Source organism: Manacus candei, unplaced genomic scaffold (genome assembly GCF_025592945.1).
Source record: "Manacus candei isolate 608988 ecotype Guabito, Panama unplaced genomic scaffold, ASM2559294v1 h1tg000082l, whole genome shotgun sequence".
NCBI classification, from domain to species: domain Eukaryota; kingdom Metazoa; phylum Chordata; class Aves; order Passeriformes; family Pipridae; genus Manacus; species Manacus candei.
The window spans coordinates 2,496,144-2,522,973 of record NW_026138130.1 but is presented as its reverse complement, the minus strand read 5'-3'; the positions used below and the strand labels follow the sequence as shown (position 1 = coordinate 2,522,973).

Sequence of the window (26,830 nt, the reverse complement as noted above, 5' to 3'; positions counted from 1 at the left end):
GCGTAAATAGCACCGGGGCTTTTATAGCGCCCCTTCCCGGCATGCCCCGCGCGCAGCCGCCGCCGATTGGCCCGCGAGTGGCCGGGGGCGGGGCGGGCGCGCGCGAGCCGGGCGGGGCTGGGCCGGCCGGGCGGGGGCGCGCGCGGCGCGCGGAGCCGGGAGCGCGCACGGCCCGCCCCGCCCCGCCCGTTTCCGCCGCCGCCGCCGCTCGCGCTTGGGCCTGTGGAGCAGGAGGCGGCGGGAGCCGGACCAGCGCAGGCCGCAGGTACTGGGGGGGCTCCGCGCCGGACGGGGACGGTGTGAGGGCGGCTCGCCGGCTTCTCTGCTCCCTTCCCGCCGCCGCTGCCGCCGCCGGGTGGGGCCCGCCCGCCCCCGCCGGCAGCCCGCGGCCTTGCGGGCGGGGGCGGCCGGGCTCGGCCGGGCCTCTCGCCGCCACCACCGCGCACAAAAGGGAGGGAGGGCGGGCGGCGGCGGCCCCTCCGCGAGTTGCCGGAGCCCGGTAACGGGGCCTTTTCCGGGCGGCGGGAGCGGGGGAGGGGAGGAGACGGAGGGGCGCGGCCCCGGGGCTCCCCCGGCGGAGCCGCCCGCGCCCCGCCCGGGTCTCGGTGCCGCCGCCCGGCCGTGGGCGGTGCGGGGCGAGGCGGGGGCGGCGCGGCCCCCGCGCGGTGACACGGGCGGCACTGGGGGTGTCCCGGTGAGGGGCGGCCCGGGGTGTGACGTCACCGCCGCCGGGGCCGCGCCCCGCCCGCCCCGGGGGTCGCCCCGGGGTCCCGCCCGGGGGTCCCTGCGGAAGGGGCTGCCCGGGGGTTGTGCGGGGTTCAACTTGTAGCTCGGGGAGGAATCCCCCTCCGGAGCGAGACGGCAAAGTTTGGGGGGTGGTTTTCTGCCGGGGCGGGTGTGCCGGGGAGCGCCCGGCGGGTTTTGGCACAATCGGGGTCCTGAAACTGCCCGGCCTTAAACTACAAGCTGCCCGAACCGTGCGTGCCAAGGGGCGAGAGGAGCTTCGAGACCACTTCGCGGTTGTGTTTCAGTCTGAAAAAATGACCCAAAAACTTCTCATAGAGATTTGCAGAGTTAAAGTCATTATAGAGGCTCAGGACAAAGTATTTTTCCCACTCAAATGATACCACAGCTACTTTGATATCCCTTTAAGTCTGTCCCTGCGAGGTGTCTGGAGGGGAGGTTTGTTTGTTTTTAGTTGCTGTCTCATATCCAGCTTTTGTTTCTCTCTGGTGCAGTTCACCTGTTTGTTTTAGGGAACTCTTCATGAGTAGTGGTTCCCACCCACCCTTTCTCTGTGTGATACAGGATTTGCAGAAAACTAAACCCTAAGACCTATCTAGGGAATGTTATGTTTGTTGTTGCTTTTTTTTTTAACCCCAGAGGTTTAACTAGGTAACAACTCTGCCATCTGTGTGACTTTGAAATGGCCTGTTTCTTCTAGAAGCAAACTTTTATCCTCTCAAAAATCTCAAAAGTTAGTTTTACGTGCCCTAAGTGTTGTTTGTGACTGAAAGTATTACATTCTCCAATGGCTTTATTTGGGGATTTTTTTCCCAGTATGGAAATATAAACTCTCTCCCTCTCTGAAAAGATTATTTGTGAAAATATTTGCTTTCTGTTGAAGGCTCCTCTGATGCGTCTGTGTGCCTTCCTCCTGCCCTGTTCTGGCCTTACCCAGGTCTCCAGTCACACAGCACTGACATTTCTCTTCTCTCAGATATACAGTCTAATTCTGGCTCTGATTTGGACCGAGGCTGCATGTTTAAAAAAAGAAAAACTGCCATTAGCCTTATTTCACTTTAATTAGTTCACTGGGATGTTTAACAGCGTTTTCAGCATAAACGCTTGACGTAAATTAATTTGAACAGGCGATTTGTACCATTTAACACTAGAATACATGGAGGGTTGTTTTTTTTTTAAAAAAGTTTCTCAAGACATAAATGCACCTTCACACGAGGGGCAAAATAAACTCAGTCACAGCAGAGCTCAGCTGAGCAGCTCTCATGTTATCCCTCCTCGTTCTCCAAGCTCACGCTCTGGCTCGGTGCCACAGCGGCCGAGCGCCAGAGGCGGGGAGTTCTCTGAGCCAGGAATTGACAGTAAAAACATCCTAAATGATCCTAACCACCACGAGGATGTAGGACTGGTGATGGCTCTTCAGATAAGCAAATTCCAGATAAAAAGCAGTTTGATATTTTGGAGGGGGCTTGGAACGTTCGTCATCTTTGCTCGTGTTTTTTCACGGTAGCTCCTTGACTCTGTCCCAGTAAACACGTAGTAAGGGGTAAAACTCTCTGATACAGAACAAATAAATGCACCAAATGGCAGCTGACCTTCCCTCCCAGGGTACAGCCATGCATCTGCACACACCTGGATGGAAATCCTCTGCTCCTTGCCTGCTGATGGGATTCCTCTCCTGCTGTGAATAGCTGAGTAGCTAAATAGAAAGAAGTAGTTGCATATTACTGTTGAGATCATCTCAAAAATAAGCACAAATATCCTAAAAGACTGTGGTACACTGGTTAAGTTATTGTTGCTTTTACACCAGTGCCAGGTGTCTGGGTGCTTTCTGGCCTTTATTATCACTCATTCTGGACTCTGAATAAAAGTACCAAAAGCTTAATTGGAGTTGGTAGGACAACACTGCATTGTCCATACTCTCTTCTGTCATTTTACTATCACCATGTTTTCACTTGGGAAGAACATTTGAGACTGTAAAAGAACTAAGGTATCCATAGACCACCTTTTAATTAAGATATTTGCCATCCACACAACTAACAGCCAGTCCTTCCTAAGTGAATCATCTAATTAAACTAATGAGGAGAAGGTTTGCTGTCTTTCCCTGACCATCCTTCATGACCAGGGTCCCTGGTAAAAGGAACAGATGGAAAGTCACAAATATACCCAGTAGAATTGGGCAGTACACCCACAACAAATATGAGGTTTTGCTTTCCTCAGGCTCTGACAGTTGTGGGTTTTCTGCTTGCTTTTTTATTGTTGTTTTTTAATCAGAAACAGGGCTCAATTCAATCTCTTTGCTCAGTTAATTAGCAGTGCTTTGCAACCACAAATAGTTCTGTCTCACCTGGCCTGAACTGTCACATTTGGAGCAGGTCACCAGTGTGGATGTGTACACAGTGATTCCTCCTCCTCATCTTCACAGTTTTAATGAAAGTTATCCTTGCCTGTGTCAGGGGTTTGAAAGAACCAGCAGCTCTCCAAGTACCAGTTATCTCTGTTTGCATTCTGTGCTAACATTTCGTTTTTCTTACATTTCACACCTGGAGGCTCTTTATTCTTCACCTCCTGTCTGCTCTGTTGCAACTGTGGGAGGTGAGAAGGCCATCTTACAGTGGGATCTTGACTTGGTACTGACCAAGTGAATTGGCTCATTTTTTGAACCTCAGTCCAGGAGCTGTTTGGAAAGGCTGGGTTCCATGTAAACCGCAGCAGAACTAGGCTTCTGCGCTTGAAATTGAAAATATTTTTGGGAAGATTTTAAATTACACCGTGGAATGTTGACAGATGAGAATGAGCATGCAGTTTGGGATAAAGAAAGTATTAGAAATAAGAGTACAGCCTTCAGAAAGTTTTAAGTCATGAAGTTGACCAGAAAAGTAAATAAAAACGTGAACTCTGGCAAGTCAAATGAAAAATACAAGGACTTGCCAGAGAGACTCTGAGCAATGTCATACTAATGGCAAAAAAAACCCAAAAAAACCATTTTCCAAGTACATCAGAAGCAGAAAGGTGCTGGAGTGAAGAAGTGAAAGGAATATTTGATGATGAAGGCATGAGTAGAAAGTTAGATGACTTATGTGTGTTCCTGTTTCCCGTGGAGGAGTCCAGGAGTCCAGAGAGGTTCCTATGCCAGAAATTCTCTTTATGGGGAACAGGACTCATTGGAAGATCTGTCTGTGCTTGAATTGTCAGCAAAGTAATTTTTAGAGCAAAGTGATAAATACAGTTACGAGATGCCAAGACCAGATGGTGCTCACCCAAGGGTTCCAAAGGAAACTTGGGCCTGAAATGACCAAATTATTAATTACGCTGTGTAACTTCTCACTTAATACCTTGAAGCCAGAGAAATAGAAGATGATTTACATGGTAGCAGTTCTTAAAGATAGTTCAGCAGGATATCACAGAGTTCAATGCCTTTTTAAAAAATAAATGGTAAAAGGAAGTAACCAGATGGACTATAAACTTACAGTAGGAGAAAGCTGGTGTGACTTTTGCAAAGGAAACAGTGCAGGTTATATCTGTTGGAGGTTTTAAATGACTCAACAAGGACAGAGAAGGGAAGTTTGGGGCAGGAGAATAGGGATGTGTGTTACACCTCTACTGCTCGGCATACTCATAAATGTTCTGGTGAGAAAGGTGTTGAGTAGAAAGGGAAGAAACAACAAGAGCTGGCTAGGAAGAATTGCAACTTGTCCTTCTGACATGAATTACAGGCAGCAAAATGCCAAATTAAATTTGTTCCAGATAAATACAAGGGGGGGGAAGTCTTAATTTGTTTATGCACTGATGGGGTGAAAGTTAATTATTGCCACTTAAAAGGAAGAGCTTGTCATAATTCTGTGAAAATGCAAGTTTACTGTTCAACAGTGATCATATGAGCAAGTGTGAGAGGCTTTGGGAAAGGAATAAAAAAGGAAAACAGGGGGAAAGCATCACGGCTCAGTTCTCAGCACACTGATTACAGGGGGTTGGCACAAAGGGAGATGCACTTGGAGATACATTGCAACTGGAAAAGCAAAGATGAGGCTGAAAAAAGTGATCAGAGATAAGGAATGGATTCCATACAAGGGATGCTTAAAAAAGATTTGAACTCTTCAGCTTGGCAAAGACATGACTGAGCACAGTCTGGTCTAGATCAAAACCGATGGTGCCTCTCCCTCAGTCTGCACCGAGACCGCAGAATGCAGCGCCACAGAGTGCTCTGAATGACAACGATTTACGTGGCTCCAGAGCCCAACAGATGAAATCACAGGAGAAAATGCTGTCAAAAAATAACCCCCCCAAACTGGAAACTGAGAAAATACACTTTCAGAGGCATCAGTGTGTTTGTTCCTTCTTTTACTCAGTCATCTGAGATCCCTGCATGTGTCAGGCAGGGTGCTGGACTTGTTGGGTGTTTGATCTGAGCCTGTGCAGTTGCAGCAGATATCTTGTGGTGAGAGAGGAGAAGGAACACAGGTGAGTGTCAGCTGTGGGTACAAGAAGATGGTTGTCTAGAAGAGTTAGTGTTAGTTTTTCTTGTCCATATGTGCTTTGCTGCCTGCTGTGGGGCAGCAGGAGACAGAGCCACCTCACACCCCAGCAGAACCTGCCTCGTTCAGTGTGTGGTGCCCCACATCCCATGTGACATGCTGGAGGTGTCTGGGAAGAGAGGACTCCAAGAAAAAACTGGCCCAAATGCAAAGCGTTTTGCAGATTACACACACGTGGAAATCCAGAGATCTACTATAATTACCTCAATATTAAGCCCTAATCTCATTTTGTGCCAAGTAATCTTGGGACTCGGTATTGCATAAGAGAAGTGCTCTCTTAAGTCCCCGTGCCTGCAGATAGCAAAGATGTAGTCAGGGGCAAAGTAGCAGGAATGTGAAGTGAGGGTGGAAGGACAGCAATGGCAGCCACAGATCCTGAGGACAAAATCCTGCTTCCTGCCCCTGTAATCCAAACTTTGCCTTCAGCCTTGGAGAGGGACTTGGCGTGGTAGAGTAAGGCAGGGGAGAAATGCTCAAATTAGGCTTCTTCCTTGGGTTCTGAAATAGTGTTAATTTACTAATTATATAACAATAGGGAGGTGAACAGTGTGAGGTGAACTTTGCAGATAGTTCAGAACAACTTGTAGTAGATCAGGAGGGCCTTGCTAAGTTTGGTGTTAGCAAAACAGGATGCACAGTGACAATGTTAAAAGAGAGTTTTGCTTGCCCATATTGCTGCTCTAGTTTCTAACAATTTTGGCTTAAACATGCTTAAAAAAGATTTTTCAGGAACCTTCTTTTGTGCTATTTTTCCCCCATCAAGTGTTGAATGTGAATTAAATAACCTGGCTTGGAAAGGAAATGAAGGCATCTGTTTTGTTCACACTTAAAAAACAATGCAAGAGAGCCCTACAGATGAAATAGGAGAAAAGCAGAAATTGAATGTAGAAAATAGAAAACAGAAACTCAAAATCATGGCAAGTAACTGGGAGGAAAAGGGAGCTCAAAGAGAAGCCGATGACTAAGAAATTATGGAATCTAAAAAGTTTAAATGTGGTAGAAACAACAAGGCCTTGCCATGTGTCCTGCTGGGCCTGCCTTTGCTTCCAACCTGGCTCATCCCCTGTACCCTTGTCCTTGTTTCAGGCCCAGCTTTCCTCACCTCTCCTTAGGATCTTAGCACAGTGCTTGGTCGTTTTCTTCCTTGGTCGCGTCTCTTCCAGTTTTTTTTTCCCAGTTCTGCCATAGTTGTTCCTCATATGGTCACTGTTATGTAGTTCAATCATCCGTGTGCTCTGCTCTGAGTCATTTCCAGTTCCTGTACAGCCTTTTGACACGGGCAGGATCACAGCTGCACACTGTCAGAAAATACAGGCGTTAGTCCCACATCATGTTAAAGATATCTGTTTTGGTCGCTTTTTCCTAGTTCTTAATACTGGTATCTTAAACAAAAATTGTAGCACTTCAGAGTATTGAGCTTGTATTTTAAAGGAGTTAACTCTATAACCTTAAAATACTGTCCTTGGGTTACAGTGATCAGCTCCCAGTCCATAATTTCACATAGGAAGTTGAATTTGGTTTTTACCTTGTGTATCACTTCACATTTATCTATTTCAAATTTTATTGCTCAGGCACAGAGCCTGTTAAGGTTCTGAAATTCATCACACTAAGCCCTTGCCTTTACTACCTGTAAATCTTGACATCATCAGTAAATTTTGTTGTATTGCTGTTTTTCCTCACTTTTTCAGGTCATTTATGAATGTCAAACTGTGCAGGTTCCGCGGGTGATTTTCTTAGTGTGCTGAGCATTTCTTTCTATCCAGTTTCCTATCTTTTGGCACTTATTTATCTATACACAGGGAACTTCCCTGTAATCAGGTATTTCGATTATCTCATTAAGTTTAAAAAAAAGAAAAGGTTGAATTATACTGCACACCTAATGGTGGTAATTGACACCTCTGTTTTGAGATGTATCTCAGCTCTGAAGATCTCAGGCCTGAGAATGGAGGGGGTTTATGTAACTTTTTTTTCCAGAAAGTTCTTTACATACTGCCACAGTTTGAGTTTGAAAGAATGCTAATATGCAGTAATAATAAAGAGAAGTAGGACAAGCTTAATGATTATAATCCCATCAGACTAAGACATCAATCCCAGGCACAATAATGGCATAAGTAACAAAGCGTTCAGGAAAGAATTAAGGCAATGTCACTCAACCTGGAGTGGGGGAAATAGAAACAATTGGTGTTAATTGTTTTAGTTTGGTTCCTAAGTGCAAGTGTTCATCTTAGCCTTCGGTTAGCACTTGACAGTAATTGCACATCATTTTCAGTGAGAAACTAAGCCAGAACAAAATCAATATGGTTCATATTAAATTTAGTAGAAAGAGGACAGCTGTAAAAGGCAAGTGAAGGCTCAGGTAAGTCTGTGTCTAGTGAGAACATGAAGGATTTGGGCTATTGGGTTGTGTTTCTTAGTGGTCACCTGGAGAAAACGTAAAATGCCAATAATGGGAAGTTGGCAGAGATTGAAGAAATGAGGAAGTGACAAGTAAAACCTCATTGTGATGCAGAAAATGTAACCAACTGCTGGAGCAGGAGCTTGGTCCAGGGTTCTCTGTTACTTCTATTTTAGAGTCAAGGTAGTCTGCACTTGAGTTAATGCACCAAGTGAGACGTGTACCAGGGAATGGCCAAGCTGTGGCTTGTTTGCACTTGAAGCGCAGCTCAGGGTGTGGTTCTCTGATATGGCATAAATGGATTTAACAGCACACCTTGTCAAAATAGGGGTGTCCCTCCAGGCTCCCGCTCCTGGAGCTGCTGCAGCAGCCCAGGGGCATTTGGGGGTGGGATGGAGAAGGGATGGGCAGGTACACGGAGCTGTGCTGCTGGGCTTTCAAGAGCCCTCCCAGCCGAAGCACTTCACTGTGACACCTCTACCACTTTGTTATTCTTTATGCTGGGAGCAGACAGTAACTACTGTCAAAGGTGTAAAGGTAATTTAAAAAAAAAATAACCAGCTCTATATTAGGATGCTGCAGTCTGGAAAGTCTGTTGCGTGAGCAGCAGGAAGAGGGTGAGTGAGGTAAAGTGTTCATTCTTTTTCCATTTCAGAGTTAGGAGGCAGTAAAAGCAACTAATAGGGACAATCTTGAATTTAAAGGAAGTGGCTTTACACACAATGTGTAATTAAGCTGTGGGAACTCCCTCCAACAGGATATTGTGTGTACTGGAAGTTTACATGGGTTCAAAGGGAGTCTGGACAAGCTCGTGGAAGAGAAATCTGTTTGAGGTTACCAGATTCATGGGAACCACATCTGACCCAAGAAGCTCCTGAGCTGAAAATGGTTGGAGAGCATGGAGAGGGAATCTTCTCATTCATCTGTCCTCTTTTCCTTTTGCAAAGGAATCCAACCCTAAGGTCATCTGGAATGCTCCAGTTCCAAATACCCATTCCCGTATGTGTGCAGACCTGTAGCAAAGGATGGTCTGTGAGTCTCGAGGTATAGGAAATGTTAAGTTTAGCTGCAAGGACAAGTTGGTCCAGTGGTCAGTGTCTGTGTTGGAGCTGCTTGTGGGACTCAGTGCTGGGTGTAGAAGGTTGCACAGATTGTGGTTTGTGTGTTTTAACAAAAGCTAGTTTGTGTGTTCTCACCAGTTTGATGGTGCTGGGGCGTCGTTCCCATAAAGCAGGGGCAGGTGGGCTGTACAGGGCAGGAGAGCAAAGCACAGTGTTTTGCTCTTCCCTGTGGTGGTTAAAAATCAAGGAAATTTATTAGAATCCAAAGCAATTTTCTTCTCTGAGAGGGAGATGAGTTGAGTGTTGTCATACAGATTTATCCTGAAGAGGAAAGCAAGGGCAAAGGCTGCAACTTGATAGGATGAATCCTGCTTTGAGACTTCACATGATATCTCGGATTAGACGTACTGTGTCCACATGACACTCAACACAGATCTAGTGCTGACAGGTGATTCAGGTTTCCTCCAAAGTTGCACTGGCAGGCTTTGTGCTGGATGTGGAATCTCCTGCCCCATCTCAGCCACTGCAGAGGCAGCATGAACAACACAGTGTGCTGAACGGAGATGCATCGTATGCCTGTGCCTATGAAACATGTATTTTATATTTTTTGATAACTCGTAATGACAGTATAAAATTATTCAGTCATTAAGGGTTCACTGGGGCTGGCAGCCAATGTTGCAAAGACCTAATGCAGTTAAGCTGACACTGCTCCCAGTTCTGGTGATGTGGTACGGAGAGGCTTGAGCTGGTTGTTTGTGGAGTTAGCTGAGACCTGGGGAGGTTCATTAGATGGGGGTGAACACAGCTGCCCTGCTCTCGATTTAAAGCTGGCTCTGGAAATGTACAGCTCTGTTTGCAAGGCACTTTTTCCAAACTAGTAAAATTTGCCAGACTTGAGCCTGGTTAACACACGGTCTGAATGAACTGCTAGCAGAAAGGACTCAGCCTGCCCTGTCCAAGGACCTTCCCATGTTCAGTATTTAATCCTGTTGGATACTACACTGTCCTTCTATGTCAGTTTTTCAATTGTACTTCAGTCTTAAAACAGAAAATTTCCATTTCTCTGTGGATTACATTTAACGTGCAACATCAGTAGCCTGCCCTGTTATTTGCCAGCTTTGGGACTTTTTGGAAGTGTTGAATTTCATATGTAACCGTCCAAAAAAACCCCAGCAGATAGCTTTTTCTCACCAACTGCTCCCACATAGTGCTGTAGTTAGAAATAGGTCTATTTTGCAGTACTGTCAAACTGCTTTATGTGCTGGCTGCAGTAAGAAATATAAATATAGTTGTTTCCCAAAGGCCTTGTTAGCAACGCTTTAAATAGCGTGGCTTTTTGGTTTATGAGTGCAAGTGTTCACAGGCAAACTTGCACAGAATTAAGAAAATCTCAATTATTGCAATAAACTGTGTTGACTGTCTCCTCAATAGCAAAGACTGCATTCATGTTTTTAGTGTTTGTATTCCAGTGGGTTGTAATTGAGCTGTATTTCCACCCCAGTAGTGCTTGATTTCGGGTTGTACGTGGTGTCAAAAGAGCAGATCACTCTGAGCACAGAGTGTGTCTGGGTTTACTGTCAGTGCAGCTGTACAGATAAGTTCAGGACAATAAATAAGTGGTCACCTGCAGAATGTTTTGGGGTGTGTACTTCTTCCAGGATCCTTTAGGAACCCTGTAGCAGAAACATGGGTTTTATCTGACTCCTTGGTGTGATTGAGTCACCTATTTCTTTAATTTTTTTTCTTGTTACAGTCCCAAGGCTGTTTGCTCCCTGTTTGGCACCTTTTCTAAGAGGTGAATTGGGGTCCTACTTTCCTTTACTTCACAACTATCGCTGTGTAAGAGCGTGGCCATCCTGTGCTGGTTATGTGGGAAAGAAAAGGCATGACAGCACATATAGGCTTGCATATGCTCAAAGAAGCTGATTTAAGGTAGCAGGATTAGCATTTCAGCAGCAAGCTGCAATGTTTCTGACTGCTGTTTATACATGTTTTCACTAATGAGAAGTGCAGTGGTGAAAAAGAATTACAAAATGTATAGTTCCTGACATTTTCCATTGGGACTTCCGTGGAGAAGGTCGAGACTCTTGCCCCCTGTTGGGAGATGTGGGAATCCTGGATTCTGCTCTAGGGAAGAGTGGATTTGAGCTGTTACACTCTTCTGCCATCTTCCTCCTGGCATGTTTGCCTGTCCCCTCCCCATTCCCTGGTCATGGTCTTTGGACCATTTCACCCAGTCAGATGCTCCATGTTCAGTCTTTTTCTTCACTGGCTGTACACACTGCCCTAAAAGCAGACCTATTTGCCTCTGGGCTGATCTGCTTTGAGCTCCAAACTGCTTTGGTAGTTCTCAGTTTTGATGCTGGATCTTGCTAGATGGCCAGAAGAAAACTATGGGAAAAACCTGCTTATCCACTCTTCATCACTGGAGTCTCTGGGTAAAATCTTTCCTTGTTCCCCTCAGACTTGAACAAAAGTGAGTCTATTTTAAGAGTAAATCCAGGTGCTGGTGCCAAGGCAGTTCAGATGCTGGTGAAGGGGCAGTTCTCCCGTGTGGTAGGTAGAGGGCAGGGCCTGACTGGTCAGGGTGGGGGACACTTGAGCAGTGTTTTGTCTTCTGGTCCCTCCCAGGGCAGGGCTGAGGGAATGAAGGGGAAATGAAGCAAGCAAGAAGAGTGCCAGGCTGTAATTCACTCAGCAGCAAACTCTGTAAGTGCTGTGTGGAGGAGTCAGCAGCAAGGCAGCCTTTCTAAGATTTCAAAACCTTTGCCTTCCAACGTTCTAGTTTTAAGGACTTCAGAAAGATTAGGTGGGAAAGGATTTAAAGGATGTTTCCCCTACCCCAGCATCAGAAACATCCTTAATGATCCTGCTGAACTGCTTCTACTGGGTACTTGCTAACATGCAATAATCCAGATTTTTTTTTTGGACAAAATTCTGCATTATACAAGGGATCTGCCCCTGTGGTAAAGCAGGCAGTATAAAGTTGGTAGTAGTTAACTGGTAATTGAAATTAAATCTAGTCATGATATCTATGTGATGGTAAAGGGCTGTTTCTTCCATCTTTCTCCAGGATGAGATCTGTAGTGAGACAGACAAACCTGGCAGCCTATCCAACTTCAGAATGTCAGCAGTGTCCACAATCCTCACTTATGCTATGTGGCCTTGGGATTTGCAGGAGAGGAGGCACTGGAAAAGTTGTTTTTTGGAAAAATAAATAGCATGCTGAAGAGGCAAATTCCCTTGCAGTAAACAGTAATACTTGGGGGGGAGTACATTTAAAACACAGGAAAAAAATATTTTTCCCATTTCCAATTCTTCTGGAGTACTTCTGGAGTAGATTCCCTTAACAAGCAGGGCTTTATGCTGCAGAGGTCTGGGAGCGTTACTGCCCTTAGAAACAGCAGCCTAATGTAACAAGGATATTAGTGTGGCAACTCTGCAAACAGGAGCTCCTTGTGTTGTAACCTCCTGTGATGTTAGTGGGATTGAGTAAATGATGGCTAAAACTCCTGTGAAAGACACTGGCCTAGGTTGAGGAAATGTCAGAATTGAATCTCTTCCATTCAGATGAGTCACTTGAGTCACACTGTGAGAGTTTCCACTTTGAATCTAGCAGACTAGCTGGTTTTGAGAATCCTATAAATGCAAAGGTGGGAGGAGTGGTTCATTTAAGAGTAGGAAAAATTTCAGATCTCTTGTCTTGCTGCAGAAGACAGCACAGATTCTCCTAGAAGATCATTGCAGCCATTCTGCCACACTAATTGAGATAGAACATTTCTTGCTCAATGTTCTGTGTGCATCATCAGTGATGCAGTTCCAGCAGCTTTCTGGATTTATTGGTCTCTCCCTGCTCTACGTGTTGTGTAAAAGGATGAATGTGTAGCAGTTGTGTGCAGTTCCAGTGGGGTAGTAGTAGCTTGGATTTGGTCTATTTGTTACATCCTCTTAGGTTTTTTAGCTTTAAATGTAGACACACACTCACTGGTGACAGGCTGGGCTGCAGCAAATACTAAATTGTGTGTAATGGCCATCTTAAATTAAACTCTTCAGCCCAGCAAAGTGCTTTGATTCCCACACACTGCTGGTACAAATTTGATGTATTTCCATGTTTCAGAATACTTGATTAAGAAAACCAGGGCATGTCAAAATGCAGCAGAAAGACCCTACTGCTGTGAATGCTCTTAGTGTTGTCCTTGTGATACTCACCACTAAGACATAGCTCCGTCCTAACAATCAATTTTTTTCTCTATTGTACTACCAAGATGTTGTTTTTCTGAGTCTTTGCCAGACCCGACAATCCCTTACAGCTGCCCACTGGAGAGGAATGTATTTATTTTATCTAAAAATAACCAGCTGAAAGATGCTGATCTGCAGGCCGAATCCTCTAAATTAGGAAATTATTACTGTAAATGTGTTAATGCATGAATGACGGGCTGCTGTTGCCATGGCCAGATAGCTGCTAAAATTTGAGGACCACACGTGGGGATTTGGGACATTGTGGCACCAGTAGACCGGTTTCCATACACAGACACTTTGAGTGGTCCAGACAAGATGAATTTGTCATGAGAAGAAAGCTGGTTGCAGGCTCACCAGCAATGTCCATCCCTGAGCAGGTTCAGTAGAAGTGAAGTGTGGTGTTCTGGCAGCCAGTAAGAGTTCACCCTCACCAGAGAGAAGAAACTTCAGGTACCATAAAGCTGTAAAGTTTGTAACCACTAATGTGGTTAAATTCGTGAAGTTCAGGCCAAGGGCAAGGCCCTGCACCTGGGTTGGGGCAATCCCAAGTGCAGGTACAGGCTGGGGGATGAACAGATTGAGAGCAGCCCTGAGGAGAAGGACTTGGGGGTGTTGGTTGACAGGAAGCTCCACGTGACCCAGCAATGTGCACTCACAGCCCAGAAAACCAGACGTGTCCTGGGCTGTGTCAAAAGCAGCTGGAGGAGGGGGCTAATCCTGCCCCTCTGCTCTGCTCTGGTGGGACCCCACCTGCAGTGCTGCATCCAGCTCTGGGGCTCCAGTACCTCCAGGAAGGATGTGGACCTGTTGGAGCAGGTCCAGAGGAGGGACAGAAGGATGATCAGAGGGCTGGAGACACGTTGAGGGAGTTGAGGCTGTTCATCCTGGAGAGGAGAAGGCTCTGAGAAAACCTTAGAGCATCTTGTGGTACCTAAAGGGGCTACAAGAGAGCTGGAAAGGGAACTTCTGGCAGGGGCATGTAGTGATAGGACAAGGGATAACTGCTTTAAACTGACAGAGCAGGGTTGGGTTAGATTAGAGGTTGGGAAGAAATTCTTCCCTGTGAGGGTGGTGAGGCCCTGGCACAGGTTGCCCGGGGAAGTTGTGGCTGCCCCATCCCTGGAAGTGTTCAAGGCCAGGTTGGACAGGGCTTGGAGCAACCTGGTCTAGTAGAAGGTGTCCCTGCCCATGACGGGGGTTGGAACGAGATGATGGTGAAGGTCTCTTCCAACCCAAACCATTCTGTGGTTCCTTGATAACGTCAGGAAGGAAGACATGGTCGTGGTGTTTGGTGACTTCCTTCTGAGCCGGATCAGGGGTCTATCTAGTGATCAGACCTGACATCCTGAGGCATCTGTGTCTACCCAGCATTTATAATCTGGGCTGTTTCTGAAAATTTGAGGTTATAAGTGGTGATCTTTGCATCCTGAATTGAATTTTATACAACACACTTGTTCCAGAAGGAATTCTTCTGTGGTATTGCTCTCAAAGGTGAAACTAAAGTAAAAAAGATGAGGATGCCATAGTCACCAAAAAAAAAAATGAGGTGGTGGAGGCTTTTTGTGACCGTCCAGAAGGATCCTCTAGAAGCTGGCAATGAGGGAATTTTAATTCCCTAGTTTTTCAGTGTGCTAGATGGAGGGGACTGCTCAGCAGGTTTGAGATGCCCTGAGGACTGTCCTGCACATAAGACTGTGAGCAGGAGAGAGTCTCATGGGGCGGGTCCTGAGCAGTGGGAAGGAAGTGGTTGAGCAAACACTGCTGAAGGGCATCTTGGGTCAGAATGATGTCAACGGATCTCAGGAAGCATTCAGGCAGGGAGAGTTTCATGATAAGCTTTTCTCAGGAAAAAGATATCGAGGAGATAAAATAAAGCTGCTGAAATAATTTTTTTACATATATATACATAAATTTTTCAAGCTTTTATAGGGAAGGATTTGTAGAAAGCAATACGTTAGATGATAATGATTTTTTTTTTTAAACAGAATTGTAGTTTCCTCGTAGACCTGAGGCATAAGTATGTAGAAGGCCAAAGCATAAAATGAGATTGAACTGGCAAGGAGCACTTAAAAAATAATCTGAGTGATGGAAGTATTTAGAGGAAGATAAAGGAAGAGTTGATCTGATAATCCATTGAAAAATACAGTTATCCGTAGGTGATGCCAAAAAGGTCACCTACCCCAAGTGCTATTGCAGGTGACACAGGTGATCAAAGGCCAGAGCCCCAGCCACTGGCACAGAGGGGAGAGAGAGGGAGGATACCAAGGAAGGACAGGTTATCCCATTCCGTCATCCACCTACTTTGTCTCCAGGGTGGTTTCATCAATGGCCTAGATAATTATCTGGGAATCATGGTTATTAAACTTGCATCTGACAGACTGTGATTAAGCTGGAGGACAGAGCTAGGACCTGGAGGTAGAATAAAACATCAATGAGCGGAAGGATAAATAAAAGCCTGACACTGGAACATTCAGCTGTGTGAATAGAGGACTATTTACTGTATAGCTGTCCAGATGAAAAAGATCTGGGAGTTATTAGGAATTAAAACCTGGGTGTATCAACAGTGCTGTCTTCTGAGGAGGGGAGGAAGGAAGAAAAAGTCATACACTTCCAGATTGGTGTTTAAGCAGCAGGGTATCCTGAAAGATCAGTGTGAAATAATCCTTCAGCTCTAGGCACTGTTCATACAGCCCTAGGAGAAATACTGGATTCAGCTTTTGGGCTCCACCCTTGGGTACGTTTGTACCAATTGGACTCTGCCCAGAAGGGAGCAACGGGAAGGTCTAAGAAATACGATTTACAGAGAAGGCTTGAATAAAGTGGAATTGTTTTGCCCGAAGAGAAGACTAAATGAAGACACGTATTCTCAACTGCACTGGGGAAAGGGAATAATCTATTCTGCAGTGGCTGTGACAAATAGGATAAACAGTAATGTGCTTACATCAAAGAAGGTTGAGGGTACTATTGGGGGAAGTTTTCTGCTATTAAATATTGTGGAGCACAAGAGTAGACGGCTTCAAGGGTTTTGTAGGACTTGAAGAGCAGATTAGCCAAAGCTGATGTTAGGTAGAACTTGTAAGTAGTTGATTTTGATGTGGTACAGAGGACAGATGATTTCCAGTTCTGTAAAATTCAAATACTACCACTGCTAGAAAGTGTTCAAACCCATCTAGAACCACTGAAAAAAACCCACCTTTTTAAAGCTTGGATCATTTAAAACCTTCCACAAATGTAAAAATAACCCCAAATCCCCAGAGTAAAAAACTTGAGTTTGTGTACATATATATTCACAAGGTGAAAGAATCTCACTTTAGAGATAGATTTGGATCTCTTGAGCAGTGGTGTCTGGCAAAGCTATGCTCTACAAATCCTTGAGCCCTTGCTGCTTGATGGGCTGAAATGGTCCTTCTCTGTTTGCAGAAGTACAGAATCTCTGTAAAATCCACTGCTTCTTCACCATATACCAGTACTAAAGGTTGCTTTTAGATGGGTAGTTCTACCTTTTTACTTAATTTCATAAGGCAAGAGAAGAGGTGAAAAGGGGAATATATTTTTGCTGTATCCTTTAAATCTCTTCTGTGCTTCTTTGAGCCCCTCCCTCCTCGCCAGCAGCCCTAGTCATCCTCATAAACTTTGTTCTGGATTTGTCATGGCAAAAGTTAACTCAGAGGAGTGCTCTCTCTGTGGTGTTTTGGTCATGCAGTCATAGGTATTGTGGTGGCGTTGCTGTTTGCTCCATTTCCAGGAAGCTTCACAGGATGACTAAGCGGCTTCCCCTGGAGTGCCTTTATGTTATGGAGAAGAAAGTAGTTATGGTTCTGTCCTCATTCCAGTCCCTCGTAGCCAGGCCACTCCCTAAATCTCTGGCTTGTTCCAGCACTGGTCACAAATAAGTGCCTGGAGAAAAGAAAGAAGAGAGCAGGCACATATATAGTGCTGGTTTTGTTTGATTTGCCAGATCCAATACAAACATCCTCTTCAGTCTCACCCTGACTCTTGGCTTTCCTTAAACCTTTAAAGCTTCCATACTATCTTCTAAAGGTCAAAGTTGCTTGTGAGCAGGTGATGGATGTACAAATTGACCCATTGCACAGCAGAGATCTGTGTGGAGCATCACGGGGGTCTCCCCTTCTGTGTCCCCCCTTTACTTACTGCAGGCTGGTAGCAGGGGGGATTAACCTGGTAGCAGCAATGCCGGGGAAAGTGGGTTGAGGAGTGAGATGTGCCCTGCCCAAATCCTTTGCAGTGTGGTGGTTGGAATCTGAGGAACAGGCTGGTTGCCTCAAGATCCTGCTTTTGGTGCTCTGACGTGGCAGCAGGTGCTCCTCAGTCCAGCTGACTGGCACTTTGTAGTTAAGGCAACTCAGTGCAACAAGATGATGTTCCTGCCCTTGAATCGAAGCATCTCATATTTGAGTGCCTGGAATACACTTTTGAGAAGGTGCTCTCAGACAGTGCTGCTCACTCACTCACTTTCTCTGGGTGTTCCTCTCTTAACCTTTAGAACAGATCAATAAATGCTTAACCAGACCCATCTCCTCTCCTTTCTGTTATTTTTGCACCTAGTGGCTTATCAGTGTGTTGACAAGTTCTGGGGAATGTTTTTTCTTAAAGGGATGGGAATTTGAACTCACTCGAGACATCTGTCTGCATCTCTGACGGACACGTAGAGTGGATTTAAAAGTTCTCATTAATTGAAAACTTAGTGGTTATTAATTATTAGCAGCATCTCAGTGAAAAGCTGTAGCGGTTGAATTAATAAGTTGTCATTTTGTTTTTCAGCTATGGCAGCCATTCGAAAAAAGCTGGTTATAGTGGGAGATGGTGCCTGTGGAAAGACCTGTCTGCTGATTGTATTTAGCAAAGACCAGTTCCCTGAAGTTTATGTTCCCACCGTCTTTGAAAACTACGTAGCAGATATTGAAGTGGATGGAAAGCAGGTATGTGAACCCCTCTGTAAGAGCCAGAATGAACTTGTGTTTGTTCAGAATAGCGTGGAGATCTCCGTGCTCCTTTAATGAGTTGTTTAATAAGTAAGTGTGAGTAGTTCTTTTGTTGTAAATATATTTTTCAATATTAAGCACGTTCCTGTGGAAAAAATATTTGCCTTGCTAGAGCCTGCTCATATCCAATGTGTGTTTAACAACCTGCTTCTAACCTTACACAAAATGAGGTTCTAAAAGTCACGTAGTTAGTCCAAGTAGAGTGTTGCAGCAGGTGGGAGGGGATGGAGCAATTCAAAGACATGCTGAGAACCCAGGGCTAATGGCTTTTGGAATGGAGTCCCTCCTTTGATAGGGACCTATCTGGATTAACAAAGACTAACTCCTGGAGAGTCTTTTATTTCATGCCCACTCCTGGACATGTGCAGGATCCTTTTGAGAACAGAAGACTGACAGGCTTCAAAGGTGGTTGATATTTGTAGTGCACATCAGCGTCATCTGTTCTGCAAAATTCTTAGCAGCCAGGCATGCCCAGGGCTCACTGAGCTTCATCTTTAGTTTGTACTTCAGTAAATTAATCATTAAAATATTTCATTTTAATTTTAAATATTTTGAAAATTGGTTTTCAATTTGTGGAGCTCTTGAGTCCTTTTGTTTACCAAACAAGGAGACATGCCAGACACCTGCTCCCAGAGGCAGCTGCCAGGCTGCTCTCTGATCCCTGGGTGGGTTGCCTTCTGCACTTACGTCAGCAAGGTGCTGGGTGATGTGTAAAATTGTCACTTTCCAGGATACTCTGGAAGCACACAAAGCAGAAAGTTTGCACCTTGAAAGCTCAGCTATTTCCAAACCCTCTCAGGCAGCCACAGCCTGTGTCTGTTTTGTTCCCGTAACCACACAGAGCTGACTCGGTGCCGTGGATCTGCAGGTCAGGCCTGTGGCAGGTTTGGTGCTGAGCTTCCCTGTGTCCTCTCTTGCTGTGACATGTGCCTTTGCTCTGGGTTCAGGTACAGCCAGAACATCTTTCAGTCCATTCTAGTTTAGATGCAGTGACTGATGGATTGAAACTGCTCAGTTTTGATCCTCATCGGAGCAAAAAAGTTTTTTGGGCTAGTTTGGGGCTTTATGTTACATTTGATTTCCTGCTGTTACAGGGATGGGTTTCTTGTGGGTTTAGTTGTGATAGTTCATGCTAGTTGATCTTATCTCTCCCATAATATAAATTGGTAAGAGAAAATTTACTTTTAGACTAATGTTAGAACATGTCTTTTTCCCCAAGTGACAGTTTCTACAGTTTCTATATTGTATCTTAGACTCTAAGGAGTATTGTTTGAAACATGTATGAGATCCATTTCTCTCTTATCACTGAATCAAACTTCCTCATTCCCTTCTGCCTGAATCTCTGCATCTCTGAATGAGTGAACAGGGAGTCATGCCCTATCAGCAGTCATGCCTATATGCAGCCGGTAGCTAAAGAAAAATTGCATGAGCAGCTTGAGCAGTGTCAGCTGATTTTATTTTTGTAACTGGAGGATATATTTTATCCAAGGACTTTGTCTTCAGAAAACTTGATTACAGAAGTTTATAGAAGAGCAGTGCTTAAGCCTGTTCTGTTTGCCAGCCACTTACCTCTGTTTTCCTAGAAGAGAATTACCAGAAATGTCCAGAAATCACATGAAGACAAAAAAGTGATGGAAGGAGATGTGGTTTTTTAGGTAGAGCAAAGGAAACGATTCCAGTGTCATGAGAGGGAACCCTCAACAGACAGCTCTCTAAAAAATATAAACATTTGCCACAGAATTCACATCTGCAAGTGCAGAAGTGACTCTGAGAGGAGGAGTGTTTCTGACAGAAGTACAGAACATTATTTTTGTATATGTGTGCAACTTAAGGCTTTGTCTCTTCACAATTTAACTAAACAGTTGCATTGCACATTCAGGCTCACATTTGCGTTCCAGTTCTGCCCATCTGTCTTTATCTGAGCTGCTGTGGACTTCTTTCCTGGAGTTTTTGAACATAAGAGTTTAAACAAGAAGGAACCCACTCCTTTGCGAAGGCAGACTCATCGGAGAATCTCAAGCTAGAGTATGCCTCAAGAGCTTGATTATAGTTTTTAAATTTCCTGGATTAAATGTTGGCTAATTCCTTCTGTAGTTTTAAACAATCCTATGGTGGGTGTGTTCTCCCCAGGCTCCAGCATAAGTAGAAATATTCAGAACATTAGGTACTGTACTTTCTTCTTAGTAACCGGAAGCTTTGCACACAAATCAGGTTTGTTTCAAAGCAAATTACAAGTGTACATTTCTGCTGTGATGGAGTTGTAATGAATTTGTGCACAAATAAGTACAATCTTAACATTTCTTAGTCACTACAGGTTCCAGCTGTAACCCATTGAAAACATGCATAATCGTAAAAAGTATATACTTAGTCCACTTTCACTGCAAACTGGTGTTTCTGGGATGCTTGTCAGAGATTACCAGCCCTTTGGAGCTGATTCACTTTGATTCTTCTGTCTTGCTTTTCAAAGAATTGACACTGGTCACGGATATAAAGAAAAATGTCATAAGCTGCAATAAATTGATTTTTGGGGTTACAGAATGTAAAATTCCTCACAGTTCTCCTGTCAAAGCGGTTCGTGCCATAGTCTCCTCCTTTTGAGCGGCGTTGACTGAAATATTTTATCCACTCCTGTTTGGTAACTGGCTTCTGAATCAGAACATCTCTGGTGATCTAACTCCTTATGTTTATTTTGCAGGTTGAGTTGGCTTTGTGGGATACAGCAGGACAGGAAGATTATGATCGACTTAGACCGCTTTCTTATCCAGATACTGATGTTATACTTATGTGTTTTTCAATTGATAGTCCTGATAGTTTAGGTAAGTAGATCACTCACTGAGTTGGAACCACTTCTCTGTATCACTGTATTCCCCTTGGAAATCATGCTGTGGAATATATTTTCACTTGAGAGTTTTCCTAGTTCCAGAATTCGGGCTGATTTGAGTGTACAGTTGTCAGACATAGGACCTTAAAGGAACCTGTGTTCTTCAGCAGCACTGAGGGTCACGAGAGCCACAGCACACTCTGTGTTTGCCAGGGCTCTGCTGCCTAATTTGAGCAGGGGGGGCAGCTCCCCTAGGTCAGCACCCAGCCCAGCTGAGTGCCTGTCCCTTGGAGGGGCTGCCTTGGGGACCCCCAGCACACAGAGGCTGCAGCTACACTGCTGTGTCCAGGAGCCCTGTGAGTACAGAAGGGGACCACTGAGGGGTATGGCCCTCCCAGGTTTTAATTTTACTTCTTTTTTTAATTTCTCTTTGGAAGTTGTAGGTTCTTATACACTCAAGACCACACTGTATCCAGGAAAATGGAGTAACTTTCTATGTAAATGGGAGAACTAGCTTTGTGTTTTCTTCCCTTCCACCCTCCCTCCCATTTGTTCAAGCTTGAAATACTGTGAGTTACTGGTCCCAAATAACCCCAGGGTTTTTGCTCTTTGTTTCGTGAGTTAAAAACATGGGCTAGAGCTGCACTGGAGGGGGCTCTCTCATGGGTGGAAATGATCAGGGACTGGAGATTTACACTCTCCTAGGCTGCTTTCAAGGGATGGAGATTTCCATCTGCTTGTGATGGAGAAAAGAGTTGCCTGATTTATGACTTCTGAGCTCTAAAAACAATACATTTCAAAAGTGTGTATTTGATGGGCACCTCTTCTGTGTGCAGTCCAAGTCTTCACTGATTGATATATAAATCTAATTTGTAGATGTTGATGTACTTGATCTTGCAAAGATGTTTTTGAAGAGGATAAGGAGCAGGAGATAGAGATACTCTCATTTCTAAGACTCAGCATCTCTGGAACTTTGATTTCTGTCCCTTTAAAATGGTAATTACTCCATCCATCCAGTGTAGTCTGCTAAACAAATACATGGTGGTAGCATTTTTTCAAAGAAGTAAGTTTCTGTAAAAATTTTCTTTCCTCTCCTCCCTTCCTGCTCACCAGTATCCCAGGGTGCCTGGGAGCAGTGAAGAGCTTTTCAGCTGTGCAGTATCTAAAGGCCAGCACACCTGAGCACTCCAGGTGCAGCTGCAGAATTGATGATTTGGCTGTAGAGCAAAAGCTGGCTTCAAAATCCTTAAGTTGTTCTTTCAAGCAAGAAAATATACCATAATACATAATAGTGAATGTCTGTTCAAAAGCTGAATGTAATTTCATGAAGATAAAATGGGGTTACACAGCCTACAAGTACATCCACAGGTGAATCTCAAATGTCTGAGAGCTTCTGAAAGCAAAGCCAGATGTTTTGGGCTGTTCAGCACTTCCTGCTCTACACAATTTATCAAGGTTTTGCTTTCAAAAGCCCTTAAGTCATCCTTCCGTTAAAAAGATAAAGTCATGGAGGGCCGTGAGGAGGAGAAGAAGGTTTCTTGTATATGAGCACAAATTCATTTGCTACAGGTAGGGAGAAATGGCAGATTGGAAATGACTTACACAAAGCATTTGGTTTTGTATATCTGTAATTAGGGTGTGGAACATTTCTGCTACAGTTAATGGCAGAGTTGGGAGCGGTTGTTTGATGTTGCTTTATAAAAAGAAGTGAAGTTAAAACTTAGGCTTCAGTGTTGCACCCATCTTTAGCTTCTGGAGATGAATAAAATGTTTCTCTTGAAGCAAAATATTCCATAACTTTCTACTTCAGAATTCTTCTGCATGCTGTTCTTTGCAGTCTCTGTGCTAACCCTTGCCAGGTATCTACTGAGAGATGTAGAGAAGCCAAGAGGTTACGTGCCCTTCAGCCTTCAAATTACCACAGACAGGCTTGGTTTTTTTGGCAATACCAGAACAGTTTATTTGCTTCCCATGTTGAGTAAAAAAAAAAGGGCATCGGTGTGGATTAGCAAGATGCAACCACTCAGGTAAAAGCTTTAAAATAAAACTCCCCAGAAGTGAGTTTTAGTACAGTCATACTTCTATTTATTTCTTTCAGAAAACATCCCAGAGAAATGGACCCCAGAGGTGAAGCATTTCTGCCCCAACGTGCCTATCATCTTGGTAGGAAACAAGAAGGACTTGAGGAATGACGAGCACACAAGACGAGAGCTGGCCAAAATGAAGCAGGCAGGTTCCTTTGGGAGTCTTACAATAAAAGGAAGACACATGTGGTGGTTGTAGCAGAACATTAAACAGGCACCCACAGCTGGCTGTCAGCTGCTGTGGGCTGTGTGATCAACACCTGCCCATGGCAGACACCACGAGTATCTATTGCCTTTAACTGTCTCTTTTTTCCTATTTGGAGATGTAATTTTTAGAGAAGGCATCCTCAGCAATGAGAATGGCTGTATGGGGTTACTAACAGTCAGCTGCTCTCTGCTGCAGAGCTGGATCCCTGAGGTAGAAAGGAATTAATTAGGAGACGATCAGCACATCAGAGCAGGCACTCCGGAGCTGTTCTTTATTTGGTGTGTTCAGGATGTGAAAGGAAATGGCTTTATTGGTGGGTGTTCTGAGGTGATAACCACAGGTGCTGTAGCTCATTCCTGAGCCTATCACGAGGTTTCATTTTCAGATTGAGCCTGAAACCCCCATCTTGGGAATGGGACTGCAGATATTCTGCTCTGTCCTGGAATTTTTGCTCCTGCAGCATAATATTTGAGGTTCTTACACAAAGACTGAGGCATTAATTTTGGGATTTGTTCATAGGGTTTTTTGCAGTTGTAGTGAAGAATTGCATAAATGTTTCCTCAGAAATAAGCAATCATTTGCTCAAGTTGCAAAGGGTCTTGCAGCCTTCAGGCTTAGAGGTGTCAGAAAACTGATCATGTCCTCAGGCATTGGATTCTTAACTATCCAGTTAATTATGTGCACTGAGTCCAGAAATTCCTTTGCATTTGTTGGGAAGCCGGGTGGGAAGAGGAGGATCAGTGTGGGTTTGGATTGACCTCACCTGCTGGTTTTGTGCTGTTTCAGGAGCCTGTCAAGCCCGAGGAAGGCCGGGATATGGCAAACCGCATTGGTGCATTCGGGTACATGGAGTGTTCGGCAAAGACCAAAGACGGTGTGAGGGAGGTGTTTGAAATGGCCACTAGAGCTGCTTTGCAAGCCCGGCGTGGCAAGAAAAAGTCCGGGTGCCTTCTCTTATAAAGCGTGGCCAGAGGAAGATGGCCAAAGCAGCACCCTGCACTTGAGTAATTTTGAAGTGCTGTTTATTAATCTTAGTGTATGATTACTGGCCTTTTTCATTATCTATAATTTACTTAAGAGATTTAAAAATCGAGTCATCTTGCTACCAGTATTTAGAAGCCAACCATGATTTTTATAACAATCTGCATCAAATTCATCTGTGCACCCAAGGTTAACCTCAACATTCCTCTAACAAACCTTTTCTGCACTCACAGGATATGCCAGGCGCTAATTGAAGACAATTCTCTATCTTCTTTCTTCTCTCTAGAAAGAGAAAAAGCTGTCAACACAGAGGATTGGTCTGTAACTACTTTATAACTAACGTCCTATTCTAATTGAGTACAACAGTTACAAGGCTGTATGGAATCGAGCGTAGCTTCAGTGCTATCACATTTAGGAAGATCTGATTTTCATGGCTCGGTGGTGTAAAAACATGAGTTTGAAAATGTGATCACTCTGAAATGACCAAGTCCCATTCAGCTAAGGAAAAGTGAGGGTTCTGTGGTTTCATGTTAGTTACCTTTTAGTTACTGTGTAATTAGTGCCAGTTTAAATGTATGTTACCAAAAATAAATCTATTTACCCCAGCTTAGATGTAGTATTTTTTGTATAATTGGATTTCCTAATACTGTTACTTGTAACCTCTGCGTTAAGGTGTTCTGGGTTTTTTAAGAAACTGTATTTGAAAATAAAGTCCGATGGAAAGCAGCTGATCCTCTTCCCCGTTCATTTGTAAGAGTCTGACCCATTCGAATGATTTGAGTGGTCTGCACACCCAGGAGGAGTTTTTTCCATGACGTGATGTAGGGATGAGAAAAGAGCCTGCTCACACTCAAAGCTTCTGAACTGTTCAGTTGCCTTAAATTCATTGCTGGACCCAGTTTCAAAACTTTAAAAAAAAAAAAAAAGAAACTTTTTGTGTAAGTTTGGTTACCATGTAGTGATCAGACTCCTAACCTGTGAACTTCTTGCTGTTCTGCAGCCAACTAAACTCTTTCTGTATTTTCATTTTTCCAAGAACTAATAGAATAAAGGCAGTTTTCTAAGCTCCCTGTATCCTGGTGTCTGTATTCCTCACTCTGGGTTTTTGGCCCAGCATCTGACAGCCTGAATCAGAAATACCATTTTTGATACAGCTGTGAGAGGATTCACTGAGCAGTTGCAAGTGCTTTAATACTCATTTTTGTTTCCCAGCAAGTGATACCGTCCACTGCTCACGGTGGTTTCCGAGTGCTGCAGCAGAGCAGAGGTGGAATATCTCACCTGGCCCCTGCAGTGAGCAGCAAAGCTTCCCAGGAGCTTTTGATACTCAGACAAGAGGCCATCAGTTGAGCTGAACTTGTTGGTTCTGAGCACAAGATTAGAGGAGCAGGAGGAGGCTGTGCAGGAGGAAGGGAGGAGCAGTGTTGCTGTGGGAGCATGTGATGGTTTGCAGGTGGTTGGCAAGGTGTTTGCTGGGCTGTTCCATGAGGGATGCCTTGGAGCGCTGCAACAAGGGCTGGGCTCAAAGTGTAGGCCCTGTGCTGCACCCAGGCTGGAGAGCAGATTGTGCTGCTCCTGGGGGAGAAATGACAGGGAACAGCAGCGGGCATCTCCACACTCACACTGGGATTTACAGCAGCTGCTGCTGAGCCAAGAGCCTCCACGCTGGGCTGAGCAGGAGGGAGTCCAATTGCTGCTGACAGCCCATGTCAGTGAGCACCTGGCTGCATCCCATAATGGCCTACAAAACACCCACATCACTCTTTTTTCTTTTCTGGACAGTGTTCCCGATTCTTTTTCCTGCAGCAAAGGAGACACAGACCCAGCCATAGGAGTGCCCAGTACCTCTGGTCCTTGTGCTCCCTGTGCAGCCACAGAGTGAGCCTCTGGCCAGCCCGATGGTGTCACCTGCCCCACCCTTCCCTCCTTCCTCTCCTGGGTGTTTGTCCTCCCCCCGCGGGTGACTGTGCTGAACAGAGCAGGAAGTTCACAGCTGCAGCGGGGGCTGCCTGGGAGGATTTCATTCGCTGCCCTGCTGACAAGTTTAGTTACTCACTTGCAGTTCCCTTTTTTGGGGAGGTGTTGCAGTTGAACAAAACCGGGGCTTTTCAGTCTTGCAGGGCAAGAGGGTTGCAATTTGCTGTGGTCACAGTTACAGAGCAGCTCTTCAGGGGCCTGGAGTCAGGCCTGCTCCTCAGAGCCAGCTGTGTATCTGTGGATGTACTTCCACCCAGCAGTGACTGTTATCCCAATTTTAAGCTCTTGCTGACCTCCAACACCACCTGATTCCTCAGCCTTCCTGCCTTCGAGGGCTGGCAGCCTGGCTCCCTTTTGGTTCCTGCCACATCTGTCACCTCTGGAAGCCACGTTTTTTCTGGATGAAACCGAGCTGAGGAGACAGACAGCCAGACCTGACCTGGGAAATGAGAGCTTGGCACTTGTGCAGAGTGATCCAGGCTGGCAAGGGGCAAGGGAAAAGCTGGGAGTGCCAGCCCCCTGAGCAGGGGAGGGAGTTCATCGCCTGAACTGGGGAGATGGTGTAAGCAGGAGGCCAGAAGGTGTGGTTTTGTGGCCTTTGTGATTCCTCACTGCTGTTAAACAGCAGTTTTCTGACCTTGTAGGACAACTGTCACTTGTCACACACCTCAAAAGGTGTCCCTTGAGCCCATCTAGTCCCTCGGGAGCTTCTGGCACTCCTCTGGCTCCAAGTTCAGCTGGCTCCACAGAATGTGTCCAGGCACAGGCCATCACCCTGAGCCAAA

General features: G+C 45.0%; 1 protein-coding gene across 1 annotated transcript; it reads left to right on the top strand.

Annotated features, from left to right (window-relative positions):
- The first annotated feature begins 122 nt into the window (after positions 1–122).
- RHOA (ras homolog family member A) lies at positions 123–25,142 on the top strand. Its single transcript, XM_051811313.1, has 5 exons — positions 123–265; positions 17,754–17,911; positions 20,670–20,790; positions 22,894–23,024; positions 23,874–25,142. Exons 2-5 carry the CDS (start codon positions 17,756–17,758, stop codon positions 24,045–24,047), a joined length of 582 nt encoding a protein of 193 aa, XP_051667273.1. The 5' UTR covers positions 123–265; positions 17,754–17,755; the 3' UTR covers positions 24,048–25,142.
- Positions 25,143–26,830: the final 1,688 nt, after the last annotated feature.